This window comes from Balaenoptera physalus, assembly GCF_965194825.1.
Source record: "Balaenoptera physalus genome assembly, chromosome: 5".
NCBI classification, from domain to species: Eukaryota; Metazoa; Chordata; class Mammalia; order Artiodactyla; family Balaenopteridae; genus Balaenoptera; species Balaenoptera physalus.
Genome location: NC_138884.1, coordinates 38,236,957 through 38,254,388, shown reverse-complemented (window position 1 = coordinate 38,254,388; position 17,432 = coordinate 38,236,957). Strand labels below are relative to the sequence as shown.

Here is a 17,432-nt window from a genome sequence, read left to right as displayed (position 1 = left end):
AAGAACCAACAGGCAAAGAAGGGAGTTACTGTGTTGGCGGGTGTGACTGACCCTGATTACCAAGGAGAATTTGGACTGCCCCTCCACAATGGAGGTAAGGAAGAGTAAGCCTGGAACCCAGGCGATCCCTTACTACTACCATGTCCTGTGATTAATTTCAATGGAAAACTACAACAGCCCATTTCAGGAAGGACTGCTAATGGTCTGGACCTTTCAGGAATGCTGGTTTGGGTCACCTCACCAGGCAAAGAACCATCACAGACTGAGGTGCTACCTGAGAGCAAATGCAGTATGGAATGGGTAATGGAAGAAGCTACAACCATGTGACCATCTGTAGAAATGAGGACTATAATTCTTATTTCTTCCTTACTTTGTTATGAATGTTTGTGTGTGTGTGTGTGTGTGTGTGCATGCGTGTGTGTATGTGTGTAAAGCAAGTACCTTTGTTTTCTCCCCTCTCTTATCTTTCCTCCCTTATCACATAAGATATATTAACTTTACATCATGATATACAGCTATTGTTAACTTAACACCATAGTATTTAAGTTTCAGGAGATCAAGGAAAAAAGTGATCCTCACCCAAGGACTTTGCATCATCTTCTAGGGAAAGAGTTACTGTGTCTTTGATAGTACACAGGATAGTTATATCACATTAGGTGGAAGTAAGACTTTATTGTCTTGATTTGGAGATTAAGTGTGGTTTAAAGAGATGCATATAAGTGCTGCTAAGTTGACAAAGGGTGGACTGTGATGGTTAATTTTATGTGCCCACTTGATAAGACTATGGTGTCCAGTTGTTTGGTCAAACATCAGTCTAGATGTTGCTATGAAGGTGCAGATTGTGTGATGTGATCAACATTTACAATGATAAACACTGAAGACGTGGTTTAAAGTTGACTTTAAAGAGATTATCATCCATAACATGATGGGCCTCATCTAATCAGCCGAAGGTCTTAAGAGCAAAAGTTTGAGGTTTCCTGAAGAAGGAATTCCGTCTTCACACTGTAACACAGAAATCTTGTCCAAGTTTCCAGCCTTCTGGCCTACCCTATGGATTGCAGACTTGCCAATCCCTATAATAGTGTCAGCCAATTCCTTAAAATAAATCTTCTGGGTGTGTGTGTGTGTATGTGTGTATCTCCTATTGATTCTCTTTCTCTGGAAAACCTTGAATGATACAAAAACATCCTCCTTGTAAATGTTGATTCCAGATTTCAAATTCATCTCCAGTAGGTTCTAGTTTACCATTACTTTTACATTTATAAATACCAATTAGAATGTTCAATTCAATGAATTTTTAAAAATTTCTATATTATATGTTTCCTTCAAATCACTTTTGTATACACACTTACTTTCAGCATTTGTTCACTAACAAATATATCAAGTACATTTTGGTGCATAAACATCATAAAAGAAGTAATATCATGTCTTCTTAGCAAAATAGGATGGTCCAGATTCTTTAAAAAAATGTTGCACGTTGGAGTTGTTCCTGTTGAGCAACTAACTAAATGAAAATACCTGGGATAGTTTGTGCGTCAACTTGGTTGGGTCATGGTGTCCAAATATTTGGTCAAACATAATTCTGATGTTTCTGTGAGGGTGTTTCTGAATGAGATTTATATTTTAATTGGTGTACTGTCAGTAAAGCAGACTGCCCTGCATAACGTGAGGGGGTGTCATGCAATCAGTTGAAGACCTTAATAGAACAACGACTGACCTCCCCTGGACAAGAAAGAATTCTGCTAGCAGGCTGCCTTTGGACTTGCACTGCTACTCTTTCCTGGGTCTCCAGCCTGCCAGCCTACCCTGCAGATTTTGGATGTACCAGCCTTGCCAATCATGTGAACCAATTTCTTAAAATAAATCTCTATATAGCTATATATCCTGTTGATTCTGTTTCTCTGGAGAATCTTGACTAATACAATACCATATTTCCTTTTGTCCTTAAAAATACATTATTATCCAATGACTCTTTAAGAAAATTCACGTAGGATATCATCATTGGAATACTTATAGCCTGCAATTTCACTGATATTATCAATTTTGCCATCACTGTTAAGAGTCAATACTGCTATCTCTTTGCAGTCATCTTCTGATTTGTGTAATAATTGTGAAATGTATTCATCTGGTATTGTAGTCTCTTTCCATTATGTGCAAAAATGAAAAATTCCAAAATTCTTAATTGTGTTGCATGAACATTAAAAAAAAAACAACTACATAAATAGTTTCTCCAGATTCCTTTTTGGCAATGCAAACAAACAAAAAGTATTTATCTCACTATTGTATCATTCTTCTAGGCAATGCTGTCATTCTTTAGTTTTCTTATTGTCTTAGTCACTTTTAACATGGTAGGAAAAAACTGATGAGTAATAATGAAATAGTTCCTAAGGTGGTGAAACAGCAAAATGTTTTAAGATATAGGAAAATAGGATCATTAAGATCCCATATCGTGTCTTTGATTTCCAATGGACCCATATGGTAGTTGCAAGATAACAAGTTTTATTCTGTTAAAAACATAAGTAAATTTTCTCATTGGAAGACCTCTAAGAAAGAATAAAGTCATGAAATACCAATCCTTACAAAGAGTTAGAAATGCTCAAATAAAAAACTCAAAAATTCAAACTGGGTCCAATGGACTTGAATACTGAGGATTACCCTCTCAGTTCTATTTTAAAAAAAAGGACTTCACATCTGTAAAAGAAAGATAATAAAAGTACTACTAGCTAAGACTGAGCATTAGATGAGCTAATACACATATAAACCACTGTATCTGGTGTATAGTAAGTCCCCAATCTTTGTTAACTATTATAATTAATAGGTTCTACTGAATATAGCATCAGTGATAACATTACTGCAACACTTCCCCAGACCCTATACTCTGGCTACCTCTCTCCATACTGTGGGAATTTTCCTCTGGGTCACAGGCCATCTAAAGATTCCACTTAAAGAGACAGCAAGAGATCATGGAAAGGGACTTCCCTTGTGATCCAGTGGTTAAGAATCTGTCTTGCAATGCAGAGGACGCTGGTTCAATCCCTGGTCGGGGAACTAAGATCCCACATGCCATGGGGCAACTGAGCCTGCGTGCCACAACTAGAGAGCCCATGCGCCACAACTACCGAGCCCACTTGCTCTGGAGCCTGCGCACCTCAACAAAGAGCCTGTGCGCTGTGTGCTGCAACTAAGACCCGACGCAGCGAAAAAATAAATATTTTTAAAAAAATGCTATTAATTCTTATTTTTTAAAAAAAGAGATCATGGAGCAACAAATAGGCCTGGATATAAATTCCAATTCTATCTTTCATTTGTTTTGTGAGTTTATAAAAACTACGGAACCTCTCTTGGCCTCAACTTCCTCATCTATAAAGAGGGGATAACATTTCTTGCAGTGTTAGATAAATTACATGATATAATGGTTATAAAGCACCTAGCCCATTATATTGAAATTGTGGATACTCAATTATTGCAGCTGTTATGATAACTCAGCTTCCTAAATATTAGTTTCATTCTTCTTTTTGACTGTCTGACTCAGTTAGAATTGAATCTCAATGTTTTTCTCAATACTGTCATCTGTAGCCAAACTTTCTTTGTCCAAGATTCTAGATATTATCAAATGACTTAATGCTCTAAATTATCTAACTGTGCAAGTTAGAAGTCTGTAGGCAAGGAATTTCTGTACCTTTTGGCTTCACGTGAGTTAAAAAAAAAAAAAAACATAAAAGGAGTCACTTAAGAGATCATACGAAATTGTTAATAATGCTTTGCTGAATACTTATATAGATATATACAGAAAAATAATTTCATTCTAAAATTCATAATTTTACACTAATGATTTCAGTAAAAGTGTATCACAAATCCAGTCAAGCAAGCTACTCTTTGCTCAGGACATTCAGAGACTACGTAGGAGATTTTCAATAGGTGCTTGAATTTACTTTTTACCCACGCCCAGTTATATATATAGCTATGATTCTTTCTAGGCTCAAGCAGGCTGAGTACTCTTTTTCCTTTCCTCTACCAAGTTCCCTTCCCCTGAAACCTCCAGATGACATCCTCTTTAGGGTACAACTGGACCACTATGTTGATAAAAGTCAGTTGGGCCTTCTTGAAAATTATATGAAATATCTTAAAGAACACCACAAGATTACAATTTTATTAAGAATTCAGCAAATCAGAAATGTAACAACTTACCTCTTAGTATACTCCTATTGCCATTTTCATCCCCCTCACCCCCCAATATTTATTTCAAATAATCTTACATGGAGTTCTAGTGACTTCAAACTCAGGTCAGCAAATGCATCTCCAAGTTGCCTTTGGGTATGCACCATCTGGAAAAGCTGGGTTGACAATGTCTGAGCCAGTTTTAGAATATTTTCATATTTTTTCTTGTTATCTCTTAATATATCAATCTGAGCTTCAAGTTCAAGGTCAACAGTTCTTGATCCACGGCCCAGCTTCTCAGAGATAATTTGTCGAGTGCACTAAAAGTGGAAAGATATACTTTGTTTAGGAAGAAAAAAAAGAACAAAAGAAAAAAACAGTAATACAGCAATCCAAAGTGCAAATGCTGGAGCATATGGCATACACCATTTTTGGCTTCAAACAAGCTAGCCTAACAAACTGAAAATTGTCAGCCCCCTTAGAGGTTCATCAGGACTCAGAAAGTAAATTTATCAGACATGTTTATTAACTATTACTTATTATAGGAAGTTTTAAGACTTACCTAGCTAATTTATATACTGCCAGATGAGCTCTCTCCCATAATCATATTTCAAGCTTTGTGCACTTCAGTAGATTATTGAAAACAACCAAGATACTTGGCACTGATTTAAGAACAATACTGGACTATTAATATAGGGATAATAAGAATACCAAAATTCTACTCTCTTATTCGTTTCAAATGCTTTTTTTCCTTTTATTTTCCCCTTAAATAGCTGTGTATATGTGTGTGAGTAGGAAGAATGAGGGGAACAAAGGAAGGAGAAAGAAGAAAGAGGAGGTGGAGAGGGAGGGAAGGGGGAGGGACAGAGAAAGAGAAAGAGGTAGAGATTACAGATTCCTGAATTGTTCTACTTTTGCCCAGATAAAATTAAATTATGTTATTCTATTCTATGTTATTCTATCTCTGTCCCAGAAATAATGATACAGGAATTTACAATTTTTTAAAGTACCTAAACTTTAGAGCACATGAAAATAAGTTTTCTAGTAATTTTTGATAGAAATAAAAAATTACAAGCAAATTCACTACTCAACAATACATTTTTAGAGTAACAATGTAGGGCATTAATATAATCCTTATCATTTAAATCTAACAAAAATATTCTAAAAAGTAGTAAATAAGTTTTGCAATTTTTAAAATTTGCAAATTTGTTCTTTTATCATGTCTTTCAAAGGTTTGGTCACAGAATTAATATTTATTGTAAAAGTTAAAATAATGAATGAAATAAAAATGAAATTCCTGGGCTTCCCTGGTGGCACAGTGGTTGAGAATCTGCCTGCCAATGCAGGGGACACAGGTTCGAGCCCTGGTCTGGGAAGATCCCACATGCCGCGGACTAGCTGGGCCCATGAGCCACAATTACTGAGCCTGCGCGTCTGGAGCCTGTGCTCCGCAACAAGAGAGGCCGCAATGGTGAGAGGCCTGCGAACTGCGATGAAGAGTGGCCCCAGCTTGCCACAAATGGAGAAAGCCCTCACACAGAAACGAAGACCCGACACAGCCATAAATAAATTAATTAATTAATTTAAAAAAAATGAAATTCCTCTTCCGTCCTTTAATTTAACTAAATAGTAGAAAACTATTAATAGTTTGATGGGTAGTCTAGACTCTCCTTTAAACCTATATAATCACATATATAATATTCTTAAAGTAAACATGAGCCTATGCTATGCTATACATAATATCCTGAGCATTTCTTTTCTTTTTTTTTTTTAAACATCTTTATTGAAGTATAATTGCCTTACAATGGTGTGTTAGCTTCTGCTTTATAACAAAGTGAATCAGTTATACACATACAATATGTTCCCATATCTCTTCCCTCTTGCATCTCCCTCCCTCCCACCCTCCCCATCCCACCCCTCTAGGTGGTCACAAAGCACCGAGCTGATCTCCCTGTGCTATGTGGCTGCTTCCCACTAGCTATCTATTTTACATTTGGTAGTGTATATATGTCCATGACACTCTCTTACCCTGTCACATTTCACCCCACCCCCTCCCCATATCCTCAAGTCCATTCTCTAGTAGGTCTGTGTCTTTATTCCCGTCTTGCCACTAGGTTCTTCATGGCCTTTTTTTTTTTTTTTTCCCTTAGATTCTGTATATATGTGTTAGCATACATTTCTTTTCTAAGAACGAATATCTTGAGACTTTTCCTTGTCAATACACATAAATTTATATTTAGCTATTCATATTTTTCTATTCTAAAATTGAAATGAACTCTCTGACACATTCTCTCTTAACATCAACTAAGGATTTTTATGAATAAACACTTTTTATAAAGGAGTTCTTTTTTTAAAAAGCAGAGAGAGGAGGAACCAAGATGGCGGAGTAGAAGGACGTGCTCTCACTCCCTCTTGTGAGAACACCAGAATCACAACTAGCTGCTGGAAAACCATCGACAGGAAGACACTGGAACTCACCAAAAGAGATACCCCACATCCAAAGACAAAGGAGAAGCCACAATAAGATGGTAGGAGGGGTGCAATCACAGTAACATCAAATCCCATAACTGGTGGGTGGGTGACTCATAGACTGGCAAACACTTATACCACAGAAGTCCACCCACTGGAGTGAAGGTTCTGAGCCCCACGTCAGGTTTCCCAACCTGGGGGTCCGGCAACGGGAGGAGGAATTCCTAGAGAATCAGACTTTGAAGCCTAGTGGGAATTGACTGCAGGACTTCAACAGGACTGGGGGAAACAGAGACTCCACTCTTGAAGGGCACACACAAAGTAGTGTGCACATAGGGACCCAGGGGAAGGAGCAGTGACCCCAGGGGAGACTGAACCAGACCTACCTGCCAGTGTTGGAGGGTATCCTGCAGAGGCAGGGGGTGGCTTTGTTTCACTGTGGGGACAAGGACACTGGCAGCAGAAGTTCTGGGAAGTACTCCTTGGCGTGAGCCCTCCCAGAGTCTGTCATTAGCCCCACCAAAGAGCCCAGGTAGGCTCCAGTGTTGGGTTGCCGCAGGCCAAACAACCAACAGGGAGGGAACACAGCCCACCAATCAACAGTCAACTGGATTAAAGTTTTACTGAGCTCTGCCAACCAGAGAAACAGTCAGCTCTACCCACCACACTCCCTCCCATCAAGCCTCTTAGATAGCCTCATCCACCAGAGGGCAGACAGCAGAAGCAAGAAGAACTACAATCCTGCAGCCTGTGGAACAAAAACCACATTCACAGAAAGATAGACAAGATGAAAAGGCAGAGGGCTATGAACCAGAGGAAGGAAAAAGATAAACAACTAAATGAAGTGGAGATAGGCAACCTTCCAGAAAAAGAATTCAGAATAATGATAGTGAAGATGATCCAGGACCTCGGAAAAAGAATGGAGGCAAAGATCGAGAAGATGCAAGAAATGTTTAACAAAGACCTAGAAGAATTAAACAACAAACAAACAGAGATGACCAATACAATAACTGAAATGAAAACTACACTAGAAGGAATCAATAGCAGAAAAATTGAGGCAGAAGAACGGATAAGTGACCTGGAAGACAGACTAGTGGAATTCACTTCTGCAGAACAGAATAAAGAAAAAAGAATGGAAAGAAATGAAGACAGCCTAAGAGACCTCTGGGACAACATTAAACGCAACAACATTCGCATTATAGGGGTCCCAGAAGGAGAAGAGAGAGAGAAAGGACCCGGGAAAATATTTGAAGAGATTATAGTTGAAAACTTCCCTAACATGGGAAAGAAAATAGCCACCCAAGTCCAGGAAGCACAGCGAGTCCCATACAGGATGAACCCAAGGAGAAACACGCCAAGACACATAGTAATCAAATTGGCAAAAATTAAAGACAAAGAACAATTATTGAAAGCAGCAAGGGAAAAACGACAAATAACATACAAGGGAACTCCCATAAGGTTAACAGCTGATTTCTCAGCAGAAACTCTGCAAGCCAGAAGGGAGTGGCATGATATACTTAAAGTGATGAAAGGGAAGAACCTACAACCAAGATCACTCTACCCGGCAAGGATCTCATTCAGATTTGATGGAGAAATCAAAAGCTTTACAGACAAGCAAAAGCTAAAAGAATTCAGCACCACCAAACCAGCTCTACAAAAAATGCTAAAGGAACTTCTCTAAGTGGGAAACACAAGAGAAGAAAAGGACCTACAAAAACAAACCCCAAACAGTTAAGAAAATGGTCATAGGAACATACATATCGATAATTACCTTAAATGTTAATAGATTAAATGCTCCAACCAAAAGACACAGGCTTGCTGAATGGATACAAAAACAAGACCCATATATATGCTGTCTATAAGAGACCCACTTTAGCCCTAGGGACACATACGGACTGAAAGTGAGGGGACGGAAAAAGATATTCCATGCAAATAGAAATCAAAAGAAAGCTGGAGTAGCTATACTCATATCAGATAAAATAGACTTTAAAATAAAGAATGTTACAAGAGACAAGGAAGGACACTACATAATGATCAAGGGATCAATCCAAGAAGAAGATATAACAATTATAAATATATATGCACCCAAAAAAGGAGCACCTCAATACATAAGGCAGCGGCTAACAGCTATAAAAGAGGAAATCGACAGTAACATAATAATAGTGGGGGACTTTAACACCTCACTTACACCAATGGACAGATCATCCAAAATGAAAATAAATAAGGAAACAAAAGCTTTAAATGACACAATAGACCAGATGGATTTAAATGATATTTATAGGACATTCCATCCAAAAACAGCAGATTACACTTTTTTCTCAAGTGCACACAAAACATTCTCCAGGACAGATCACATCTTGGGTCACAAATCAAGCCTCAGTAAATTTAAGAAAACTGAAGTCATATGAAGCATCTTTTCTGACCACAACACTATGAGATTAGAAATGAATTACAGGGAAAAAATTGTAAAAAACACAAACACATGGAGGCTAAAAAATACGTTACTAAATAACCAAGAGAACACTGAAGAAGTCAGAGGAAATCAAAAAATACCTAGAGACAAATGACAATGAAAACACGACGATCCAAAACCTATGGGATGCAGCAAAAGCAGTTCTAAGAGGGACGTTTATAGCTATACAAGCCTACCTAAAGAAACAAGAAAAATCTCAAGTAAACAATCTAACCTTACACCTGAAGGAACTAGAGAAAGAAGAACAAACAAAACCCAAAGTTAGCAGAAGGAAAGAAATCATAAAGATCAGAGCGGAAATAAATGAAATAGAAACAAAGAAAACAATAGCAAAGATCAATAAAACTAAAAGCTGGTTCTTTGAGAAGATAAACAAAATTGATAAGCCATTAGCCAGACTCATCAAGAAAAAGAGGGAGAGGACTCAATCAATAAAATTAGAAATGAAAAAGGAGAAGTTACAACAGACACCGTAGAAATACAAAGCATCCTAAGAGACTACTACAAGCAACTCTATGCCAATAAAATGGACAACCTGGAAGAAATGGACAAATTCTTAGAAAGGTATAACCTACCAAGACTGAATCAGGAAGAAACAGAAAATATGAACAGACCAATCACAAGTAATGAAATTGAAACTGTGATGAAAAATCTTCCAACAAACAAAAGTCCAGGACCAGATGGCTTCACAGGTGAATTCTATCAAACATTGAGAGAAGAGCTAACACCCATCCTTCTCAAACTCTTCCAAAAAACTGCAGAGGAAGGAATCTCCCAAACTCATTCTATGAGGCCACCATCACCCTGATACCCAAACCAGACAAAGATACTACAAAAAAAGAAAATTACAGACCAATATCACTGATGAATATAGATGCAAAAATCCTCAACAAAATACTAGCAAACAGAATCCAACAACACATTAAAAGGATCATACACCATGATCAAGTGGGATTTATCCCAGGGACGCAAGGATTCTTCAATATACACAAATCAATCAGTGTGATACACCATATTAACAAATGGAAGGAGAAAAACCATATGATCACCTCAATAGATGCTGAAAAAGCTTTTCACAAAATTCAACACCCATTTATGATAAAAACTCTCCAGAATGTGGACCTAGAAGGAACCTACCTCAACATAATACAGGCCACATACGACAAACCCACAACAAACATCATTCTCAATGGTGAAAAACTGAAAGCATTTCCTCTAAGATCAGGAACGAGACAAGGATGTCCACTCTCACCACTATTATTCAACATAGTTTTGGAAGCCCTAGCCACGGCAATCAGAGAAGAGAAAGAAATAAAAGGAATCCAAATCGGAAAAGAAGAAGTAAAACTGTCACTGTTTGCAGATGACATGATACTATACATAGCGAATCCTAAAAATGCCACCAGAAAACTACTAAAGCTAATCAATGAATTTGGTAAAGTTGCAGGATACAAAATGAATGCACAGAAATCTCTTGCATTCCTATACACTAATGATGAAAAATCTGAAAGTGAAATTAAGGGAACACTCCCATTTACCATTGCAACAAAAAGAATAAAATACCTAGGAATAAACCTACCTAGGGAGACAAAAGACCTGTATGCAGAAAACTATAAGACACTGATGAAGAAATTAAGGATGATACCAACAGATGGAGAGATATACCATGTTCTTGGATTGGAAGAATCAATATTGTGAAAATGACTATACTACCCAAAGCAATCTATAGATTCAATGCAATCCCTATCAAATTACCAATGGCATTTTTTACAGAACTAGAACAAATCATCTTAAAATTTGTATGGAGACACAAAAGACCCCGAATAGCCAAAGCAGTCTGGAGGGAAAAAAACGGAGCTGGAGGAATCAGACTCCCTGACTTCAGACTATACTACAAAGCTACAGTAACCAAGACAATATGGTACTGTCACAAAAACAGAAACATAGATCAATGGAATAAGATAGAAAGCCCAGAGATAAACCCACGCACCTATGGTCAACGAATCTATGACAAAGCAGGCAAAGACATACAATGGAGAAAAGACAGTCTCTTCAATAAGTGGTGCTGGGAAAACTGGACAGCTACATGTAAAAGAATGAAATTAGAACACTCCCTAACACCATACACAAAAATAAACTCAATATGGATTCGAGACCTAAATGTAAGACCAGACATTATAAAACTCTTAGAGGAATACATAGGAAGAACATTCTTTGACATAATTCACAGCAAGATCTTTTTTGATCCACCTCCTAAAGTAATGGAAATAAAAACAAAAATAAACAAATGGGACATAATGAAACTTCAAAGCTTTTGCACAGCAAAGGAAACCATAAACAAGACGAAAAGACAACTCTCAGAATGGGAGAAAATATTTGCAAATAAATCAACGGACAAAGGATCAATCTCCAAAATATATAAACAGCTCATGCAGCTCAATATTTAAAAAACAAACAACCCAATCCAAAAATGGGCAGAAGACCTAAATAGACATTTCTCCAAAGAAGACATACAGATGACCAAGAAGCACATGAAAAGCTGCTCAACATCACTAATTATTAGAGAAATGCAAATCAAAACTACAATGAGGTATCACCTCACACCAGTTAGAATGGCCATCATCAGAAAATCTACAAAGAACAAATGCTGGAGAGGGTGCGGAGAAAAGGGAACCCTCTTGCACTGTTGGTGGGAATGTAAATTGATACAGCCACGATGGAGAACAGTACGGAGGTTCCTTAAAAAACTAAAAATAGAATTACCATATGATCCAGCAATCCCACTACTGGGCATATACCCAGAGAAAACCATAATTCAAAAAGAGACATGCACCCCAATGTTCATAGAAAGCCTATTTACAATAGCCAGGTCATGGAAGCAACCTAAATGCCCATCGACAGACGAATGGATAAAGAAGATGTGGTATATATATACAATGGAATATTACTCAGCCATAAAAAGGAACGAAATTGAGTCATTTGTTGAGACATGGATGGATCTAGAGACTGTCATACAGAGTGAAGTAAGTCAGAAAGAGAAAAACAAATATCGTATATTAACGCATGTATGTGGAATCTAGATAAATGGTACAGATGAACTGGTTTGCAGGGCAGAAGTTGAGACACAGATGTAGAGAACAAACGTATGGACACCAAGGGGGGAAAACTGAGGTGGGGTGGGGATGGTGGTGTGCTGAATTGGGCGATTGGAATTGACATGTATACACTGATGTGTATAAAATTGATGACTAGTAAGTACCTGCAGTATAAAGAAACAAACAAACAAACAAAAAAAACAACTAATAACTAAACTTTCTTTGGGTTATTTATATGGAAATATGTTAATATAAATGTTTCAGACATTACATGAAATTTCTAAAAATATTGTATGTTCTGGTATAATGTTATAAGTCATAATTCTAGTTATTACTTTAAAATGTATATCTCAGAAATAACTAAATTACCTTGTCAATTACATTATTATGAACTTTCATCAAATCCTTAACCGTGGTCATTTTTAAGTCTTTTGTCATTTACAGACAGTTCTGGGTGTACTCTGATGCTTTTGCAAATATGTTCCTATAAAAGGGTTTCATCTTTAAGGAATTCATGGAAAAGACTCTGATAAGTACAGGTTTCTGGTAACTGACTATACTGCTGAACTTAATGAATAAGCATTTTCAGAACTCTAATGGAAAACTGATGAATTCATAAAAGTGCTAACAAAAGATCAAGATGAAAAAAAAAATTAATTACATGGGACTGAGTGAACTGATGAGGATGATTATAATTTTTGTGACTTTCTGTTCGAATAAAAAAAAAAAATCCCACAAGTACTCAGAGGCAAAAAATATACAAATCAATTTTCACTGCAAAGTAAAGGAGCTGTTACAGTGGAGGATTACTGGACTGAATGTCAATATTATGACATAGTATGAGTGTGTTTTGTGTTTGGTAATTGCAATCATTGTTGCTTTTGTTGTAGTCATCTATTTAAAAGAAAAAAAAGATGTTAAAAACAAAAAAGAAAGAGTGATGAGCAAACAAATTGTTAAATATGTAACCGAATACACATACAATTGAATAAATCACTAAATAAATAAAAAAAGCAGAGAAATTAACTATACAGAAAATGATAGGAAGGTGAGAGGCCAAACTCACAGAAGGGAGATAAAACTATTTCTATGGAAAACACATAAACACTCCTGGGAGATGAAAATCACATCAAGAGAAAAGTATAACTGCAGACTTCGTGATTTTAACAAGAGACACATCAGCAAGAAATAATATCTGAAATGGTAAAAAGATAAAGGAGATATACCACTCATTCCCACTTTTCATCCACACCAGGATTTTCCCTATGCAACAGAATATTATCAGAGGCATTTACTCTGCTCGCAAGCCAAAGCATGTGGTACCTTCCAAAGCAACCCAGATATAATAGTCTGTTGAAAATCAAGAAGCCAGAATTCACTGAAGGAGTTTGGTAGACTGGGCAAAATGAAAGAAATGTCTACTGTTGTGTAAGTGGTCATTTTTTCATAGAAATAACGGTAACAAGCAGACAGCAGGGTCAAAGGTTTAATGAGGAAATGTTTTTTGTTTTCAGGAAGCTACAGCAGTGGGAACAGTAAGGCAACAGTGAATATGGAGGCATAAGATAAATCTGGACACTTGAAACAAATTTTGAAACTGAACTTACAGAGCTTGTATTTCAACACAGATAACTACTCTTAAGGAAAATCTAAGTAATCTGGAAGTGAGAGTGCTACAGATAGCCTACGTGGAGCTACTGTGTAAAGAAAGCTGCAGTAAGAAAATATAAAGGTGCTAGGCATTTCCCCACTCATCAGGGTCCCAGAGCAAGTTTCTCATATGATCAATAAAAAAACCAGATTTTTATTTAAGTTGCTTCCCAGTAAATACTGAAATTGAAATGCAAAATTAGAGGTCGGTATATATTATAAAGCGAGTTTAAAATAGAAGAGAATTAAGAATCTCAGTTCTTTACCCCTCTCCAAGTCCCTGAAAATGTATATGACTTACAGTGAGCTGGTGGTCCTACCCAGTTTTCCATACTTATAAATTAAGAATTCATTTTGGAGTTGCTGGGAGAGCTTTCTCAGAAGCATGGAGTGACACTTTGTCTCCAGGAAAAGGTGTTTCTAGGTGTTTCTTTGTTTTTTTTTTTTTTTTTGGCGGTGTCTTGCAGGATCTTAGTTCTCCGACCAGGGATCGAAGCCGTACCCTCGGCAGTGAAAGCTCGGAGACCTAACCACTGGATGGTTAGGGAATTCCCAGGAAGAGCCATGCGGCTGACAGGGTCTTGGTGCTCCAGCCGGGTGTCAAGCCTGAGCCTCTGAGGCGGGAAAGCCGAGCTCAGGAAATTGGACCACCAGAGACCTCCAGGGCCCAGGTAATATCAATTGGCAAGAGCTTTCCCAGAGAACTCTGTCTCAATGTTAAGACCCACCTCCACTCAATGACCAGCAAGCTCCCGTGCTGGGAACCCCATGCCAAACAACTAACAAGACAGGAACACAACCCCACCCATTAGCAGAGAGGCTGACTAAAATCGTAAGTTCACAGACACTGAAAACATACCACTGGACATGATCCTGCCCACCAGAAAGAGAGGATCTAGCCCCACCCACCAGAACACAGGCACTAGTCCCCTCCACCATGAAGCCTACACAACTCACTGAACCAACCTTACCCACTGGGGGCAGACACCAAAAACAACGGGAAACTGCAGGCTGCAAAAAGGGGACCCCAAACACAGTAAGTTAAGCAAAATGAGAAGACAGAGAAACACAAGCAGATGAAGGAGCAAGGTAAAAACCCACCAGACCAAACAAATGAAGAGGAAATAGGCTGTCTACCTGAATAAGAATTCAGAGTAATAATAGTAAGGATGATCAAAAATCTTGGAAATAGAATGGAGAAAATATAAGAAACATTTAACAAGGACATAGAAGAACTAAAGAGCAAACAAACAATGATGAACAAACCAATAAATGAAATTAAAAATTCTCTAGAAGGAATCAATGGAGAGTAACTGAGGCAGAAGAACGGATAAGTGACCTGGAAGATAAAATAGTGCAAATAACTACTGCAGAGCAGAATAAAGAAAAAAGAATGAAAAGAATTGAGGACAGTCTCAGAGACCTCTGGGATAACATTAAACGCACCAACATTTGACTTATAGGGGTTTCAGAAGAAGAAGAGAAAAAGAAAGGGACTGCGAAAATATTTGAAGAGATTATACTTGAAAACTTCCCTAATATAGGAAAGGAAATAGTCAATCAAGTTCAGGAAGCACAGAGAGTTCCAAACAGGGTAAATCCAAGAAGAAACACGCCAAGACACATAGGAATCAAACTATCAAAAATTAAATACAAAAAAAATATTAAAAGCAGCAAGAGAAAAGCAACAAATAACATACAAGGGAATCCCCATAAGGTTAACAGCTGATCTTTCAGCAGAAACTCTGCAAGCCAGAAGGGAGTGGCAGGACATATTTAAAGTGATAAAAGTGAAAAACCTACAACCAAGATTACTCTACCCAGCAAGGATGTCATTCAGATTTGACGGAGAAATTAAAACTGTTACAGACAAGCAAAAGCTAAGAGAATTCAGCACCACCAAACCAGCTCTACAACAAATGCTAAAGGAACGTCTCCAGGCAGGAAACACAAGAGAAGGAAAAGACCTACAATAACAAACCCCAAACAATTAAGAAAATGGTAATAGGAACATACATATCGATAACTACCTTAAATGTAAATGGATTAAACGTTACAACCAAAAGACACAGACTGGCTGAATGGATACAAAAACAAGAGCCATATATATGCTGTCTACAAGAGAACCACTTCAGACCTAGGGACACATACAGAGTGAAAGTGAGGGGATGGAAAAAGATATTCCATGCAAATGGAAATCAAAAGAAAGCTGGAGTAGTAATTCTCATATCAGACAAAATAGACTTTAAAATAAAGACTATTAAAAGAGACAAAGACACTACATAATGATCAAGGGATCAATCCAAGAAGAAGATATAGCAATTGTAAATATTTGTGCACCCAACACAGGAGCCCCTCAATACATAAGGCAAATGCTAACAGCCATAAAAGGGGAAATCGACAGTAACACAATCATAGTAGGGAACTTTAACACCCCACTTTCACCAATGGACAGATCATCCAAAATGAAAATAAATAAGGAAACAGAAGCTTTAAATGACACATTAAACAACATGGACTTAATTGATATTTATAGGACATTCCATCCAAAAACAACAAGAAACACTTTCTTCTTGTGCTCATGGAACATTCTCCAGGATAGAGAATATCTTGGGTCACAAATCAAGCCTTGGTAAATTTAAGAAAACTGAAATCATATCAAGTATCTTTTCTGACCACAACACTATGAGACTAGATAACAATTACAGGAAAAAAACTGTAAAAAATACAAACACATGGAGGCTAAACAATACACTACTAAATAACCAAGCGATCACTGAAGAAATCAAAGAGGAAATCAAAAATTACCTAGAAACAAATGACAATGAAAACACAACGGCCCAAAACCTATAGGATGCAGCAAAAGCAGTTCTAAGAGGGAAGCTTATAGCAATACAATCCTCCCTCAAGAAACAAGAAAAATCTCAAATAAACAACCTAACTTTCAATGTAAAGCAATTAGAGAAAGAACAAAAAACCCCGAAAGTTAGCAGAAGGAAAGAAATCATAAAGAGCAGAGCAGAAATAAATGAAGTAAACAATAGCAAAGATCAATAAAATTAAAATCTGGTTCTTTGAGAAGATAAACAAAATTGATAAACTATTAGCCAGACTCATCAAGAAAAAAAGGGAGAAGACTCAAATCAACAGAATTAGAAATAAAAAAGGAGAAGTAACAACTGACACTGCAGAAATACAAAGGATCATAAAAGATTACTACAAGCAACTATATGCCAATAAAATGGACAACCTGGAAGAAATGGACAAATTCTTAGAAAAGCACAACCTTCCGAGACTGAAGCAGGAAGAAAGAGAAAATATGAACAGACCAATCACAAGTAATGAAATTGAAACTGTGATGAAAAATCTTCCAGGAAACAAAAGTACAGGACCAGATGGCTTCACAGGTGAATTCTATCAAACACTTAGAGAAGAGCTAACACCTATCGTTTTCAAACTCTTCCAAAATATAGAAGAGGGAGGAATACTCCCATACTCATTCTATGAGGCCACCATCACCCGAATACCAAAACCAGACAAAGATGTCACAAAAAAAGAAAAATACAGGCCAACATCACTGATGAACA

At 37.2% G+C, this 17,432-nt stretch overlaps 2 protein-coding genes across 12 annotated transcripts in view; one reads left to right on the top strand and one right to left on the bottom strand.

The window, feature by feature from the left end:
• Nucleotides 1–17,432, top strand: part of TIGD4 (tigger transposable element derived 4) — an 827,821-nt gene that overhangs the window by 726,196 nt on the left and 84,193 nt on the right. The gene's annotated exons all lie outside the window — the stretch shown is intronic.
• Nucleotides 1–17,432, bottom strand: part of ARFIP1 (ARF interacting protein 1) — a 132,827-nt gene that overhangs the window by 41,982 nt on the left and 73,413 nt on the right. For all 10 annotated transcript variants that reach the window (XR_014264153.1, XM_082463572.1, XM_082463571.1 and 7 more), the window contains one exon: nucleotides 4,257–4,478. Coding sequence is in view for 9 of the 10 variants with exons in the window: in XM_082463572.1 (XP_082319698.1) it covers nucleotides 4,257–4,478 (222 nt within the window). In the remaining variant the exon portion in view is untranslated. The remainder of the gene's footprint in view (nucleotides 1–4,256; nucleotides 4,479–17,432) is intronic.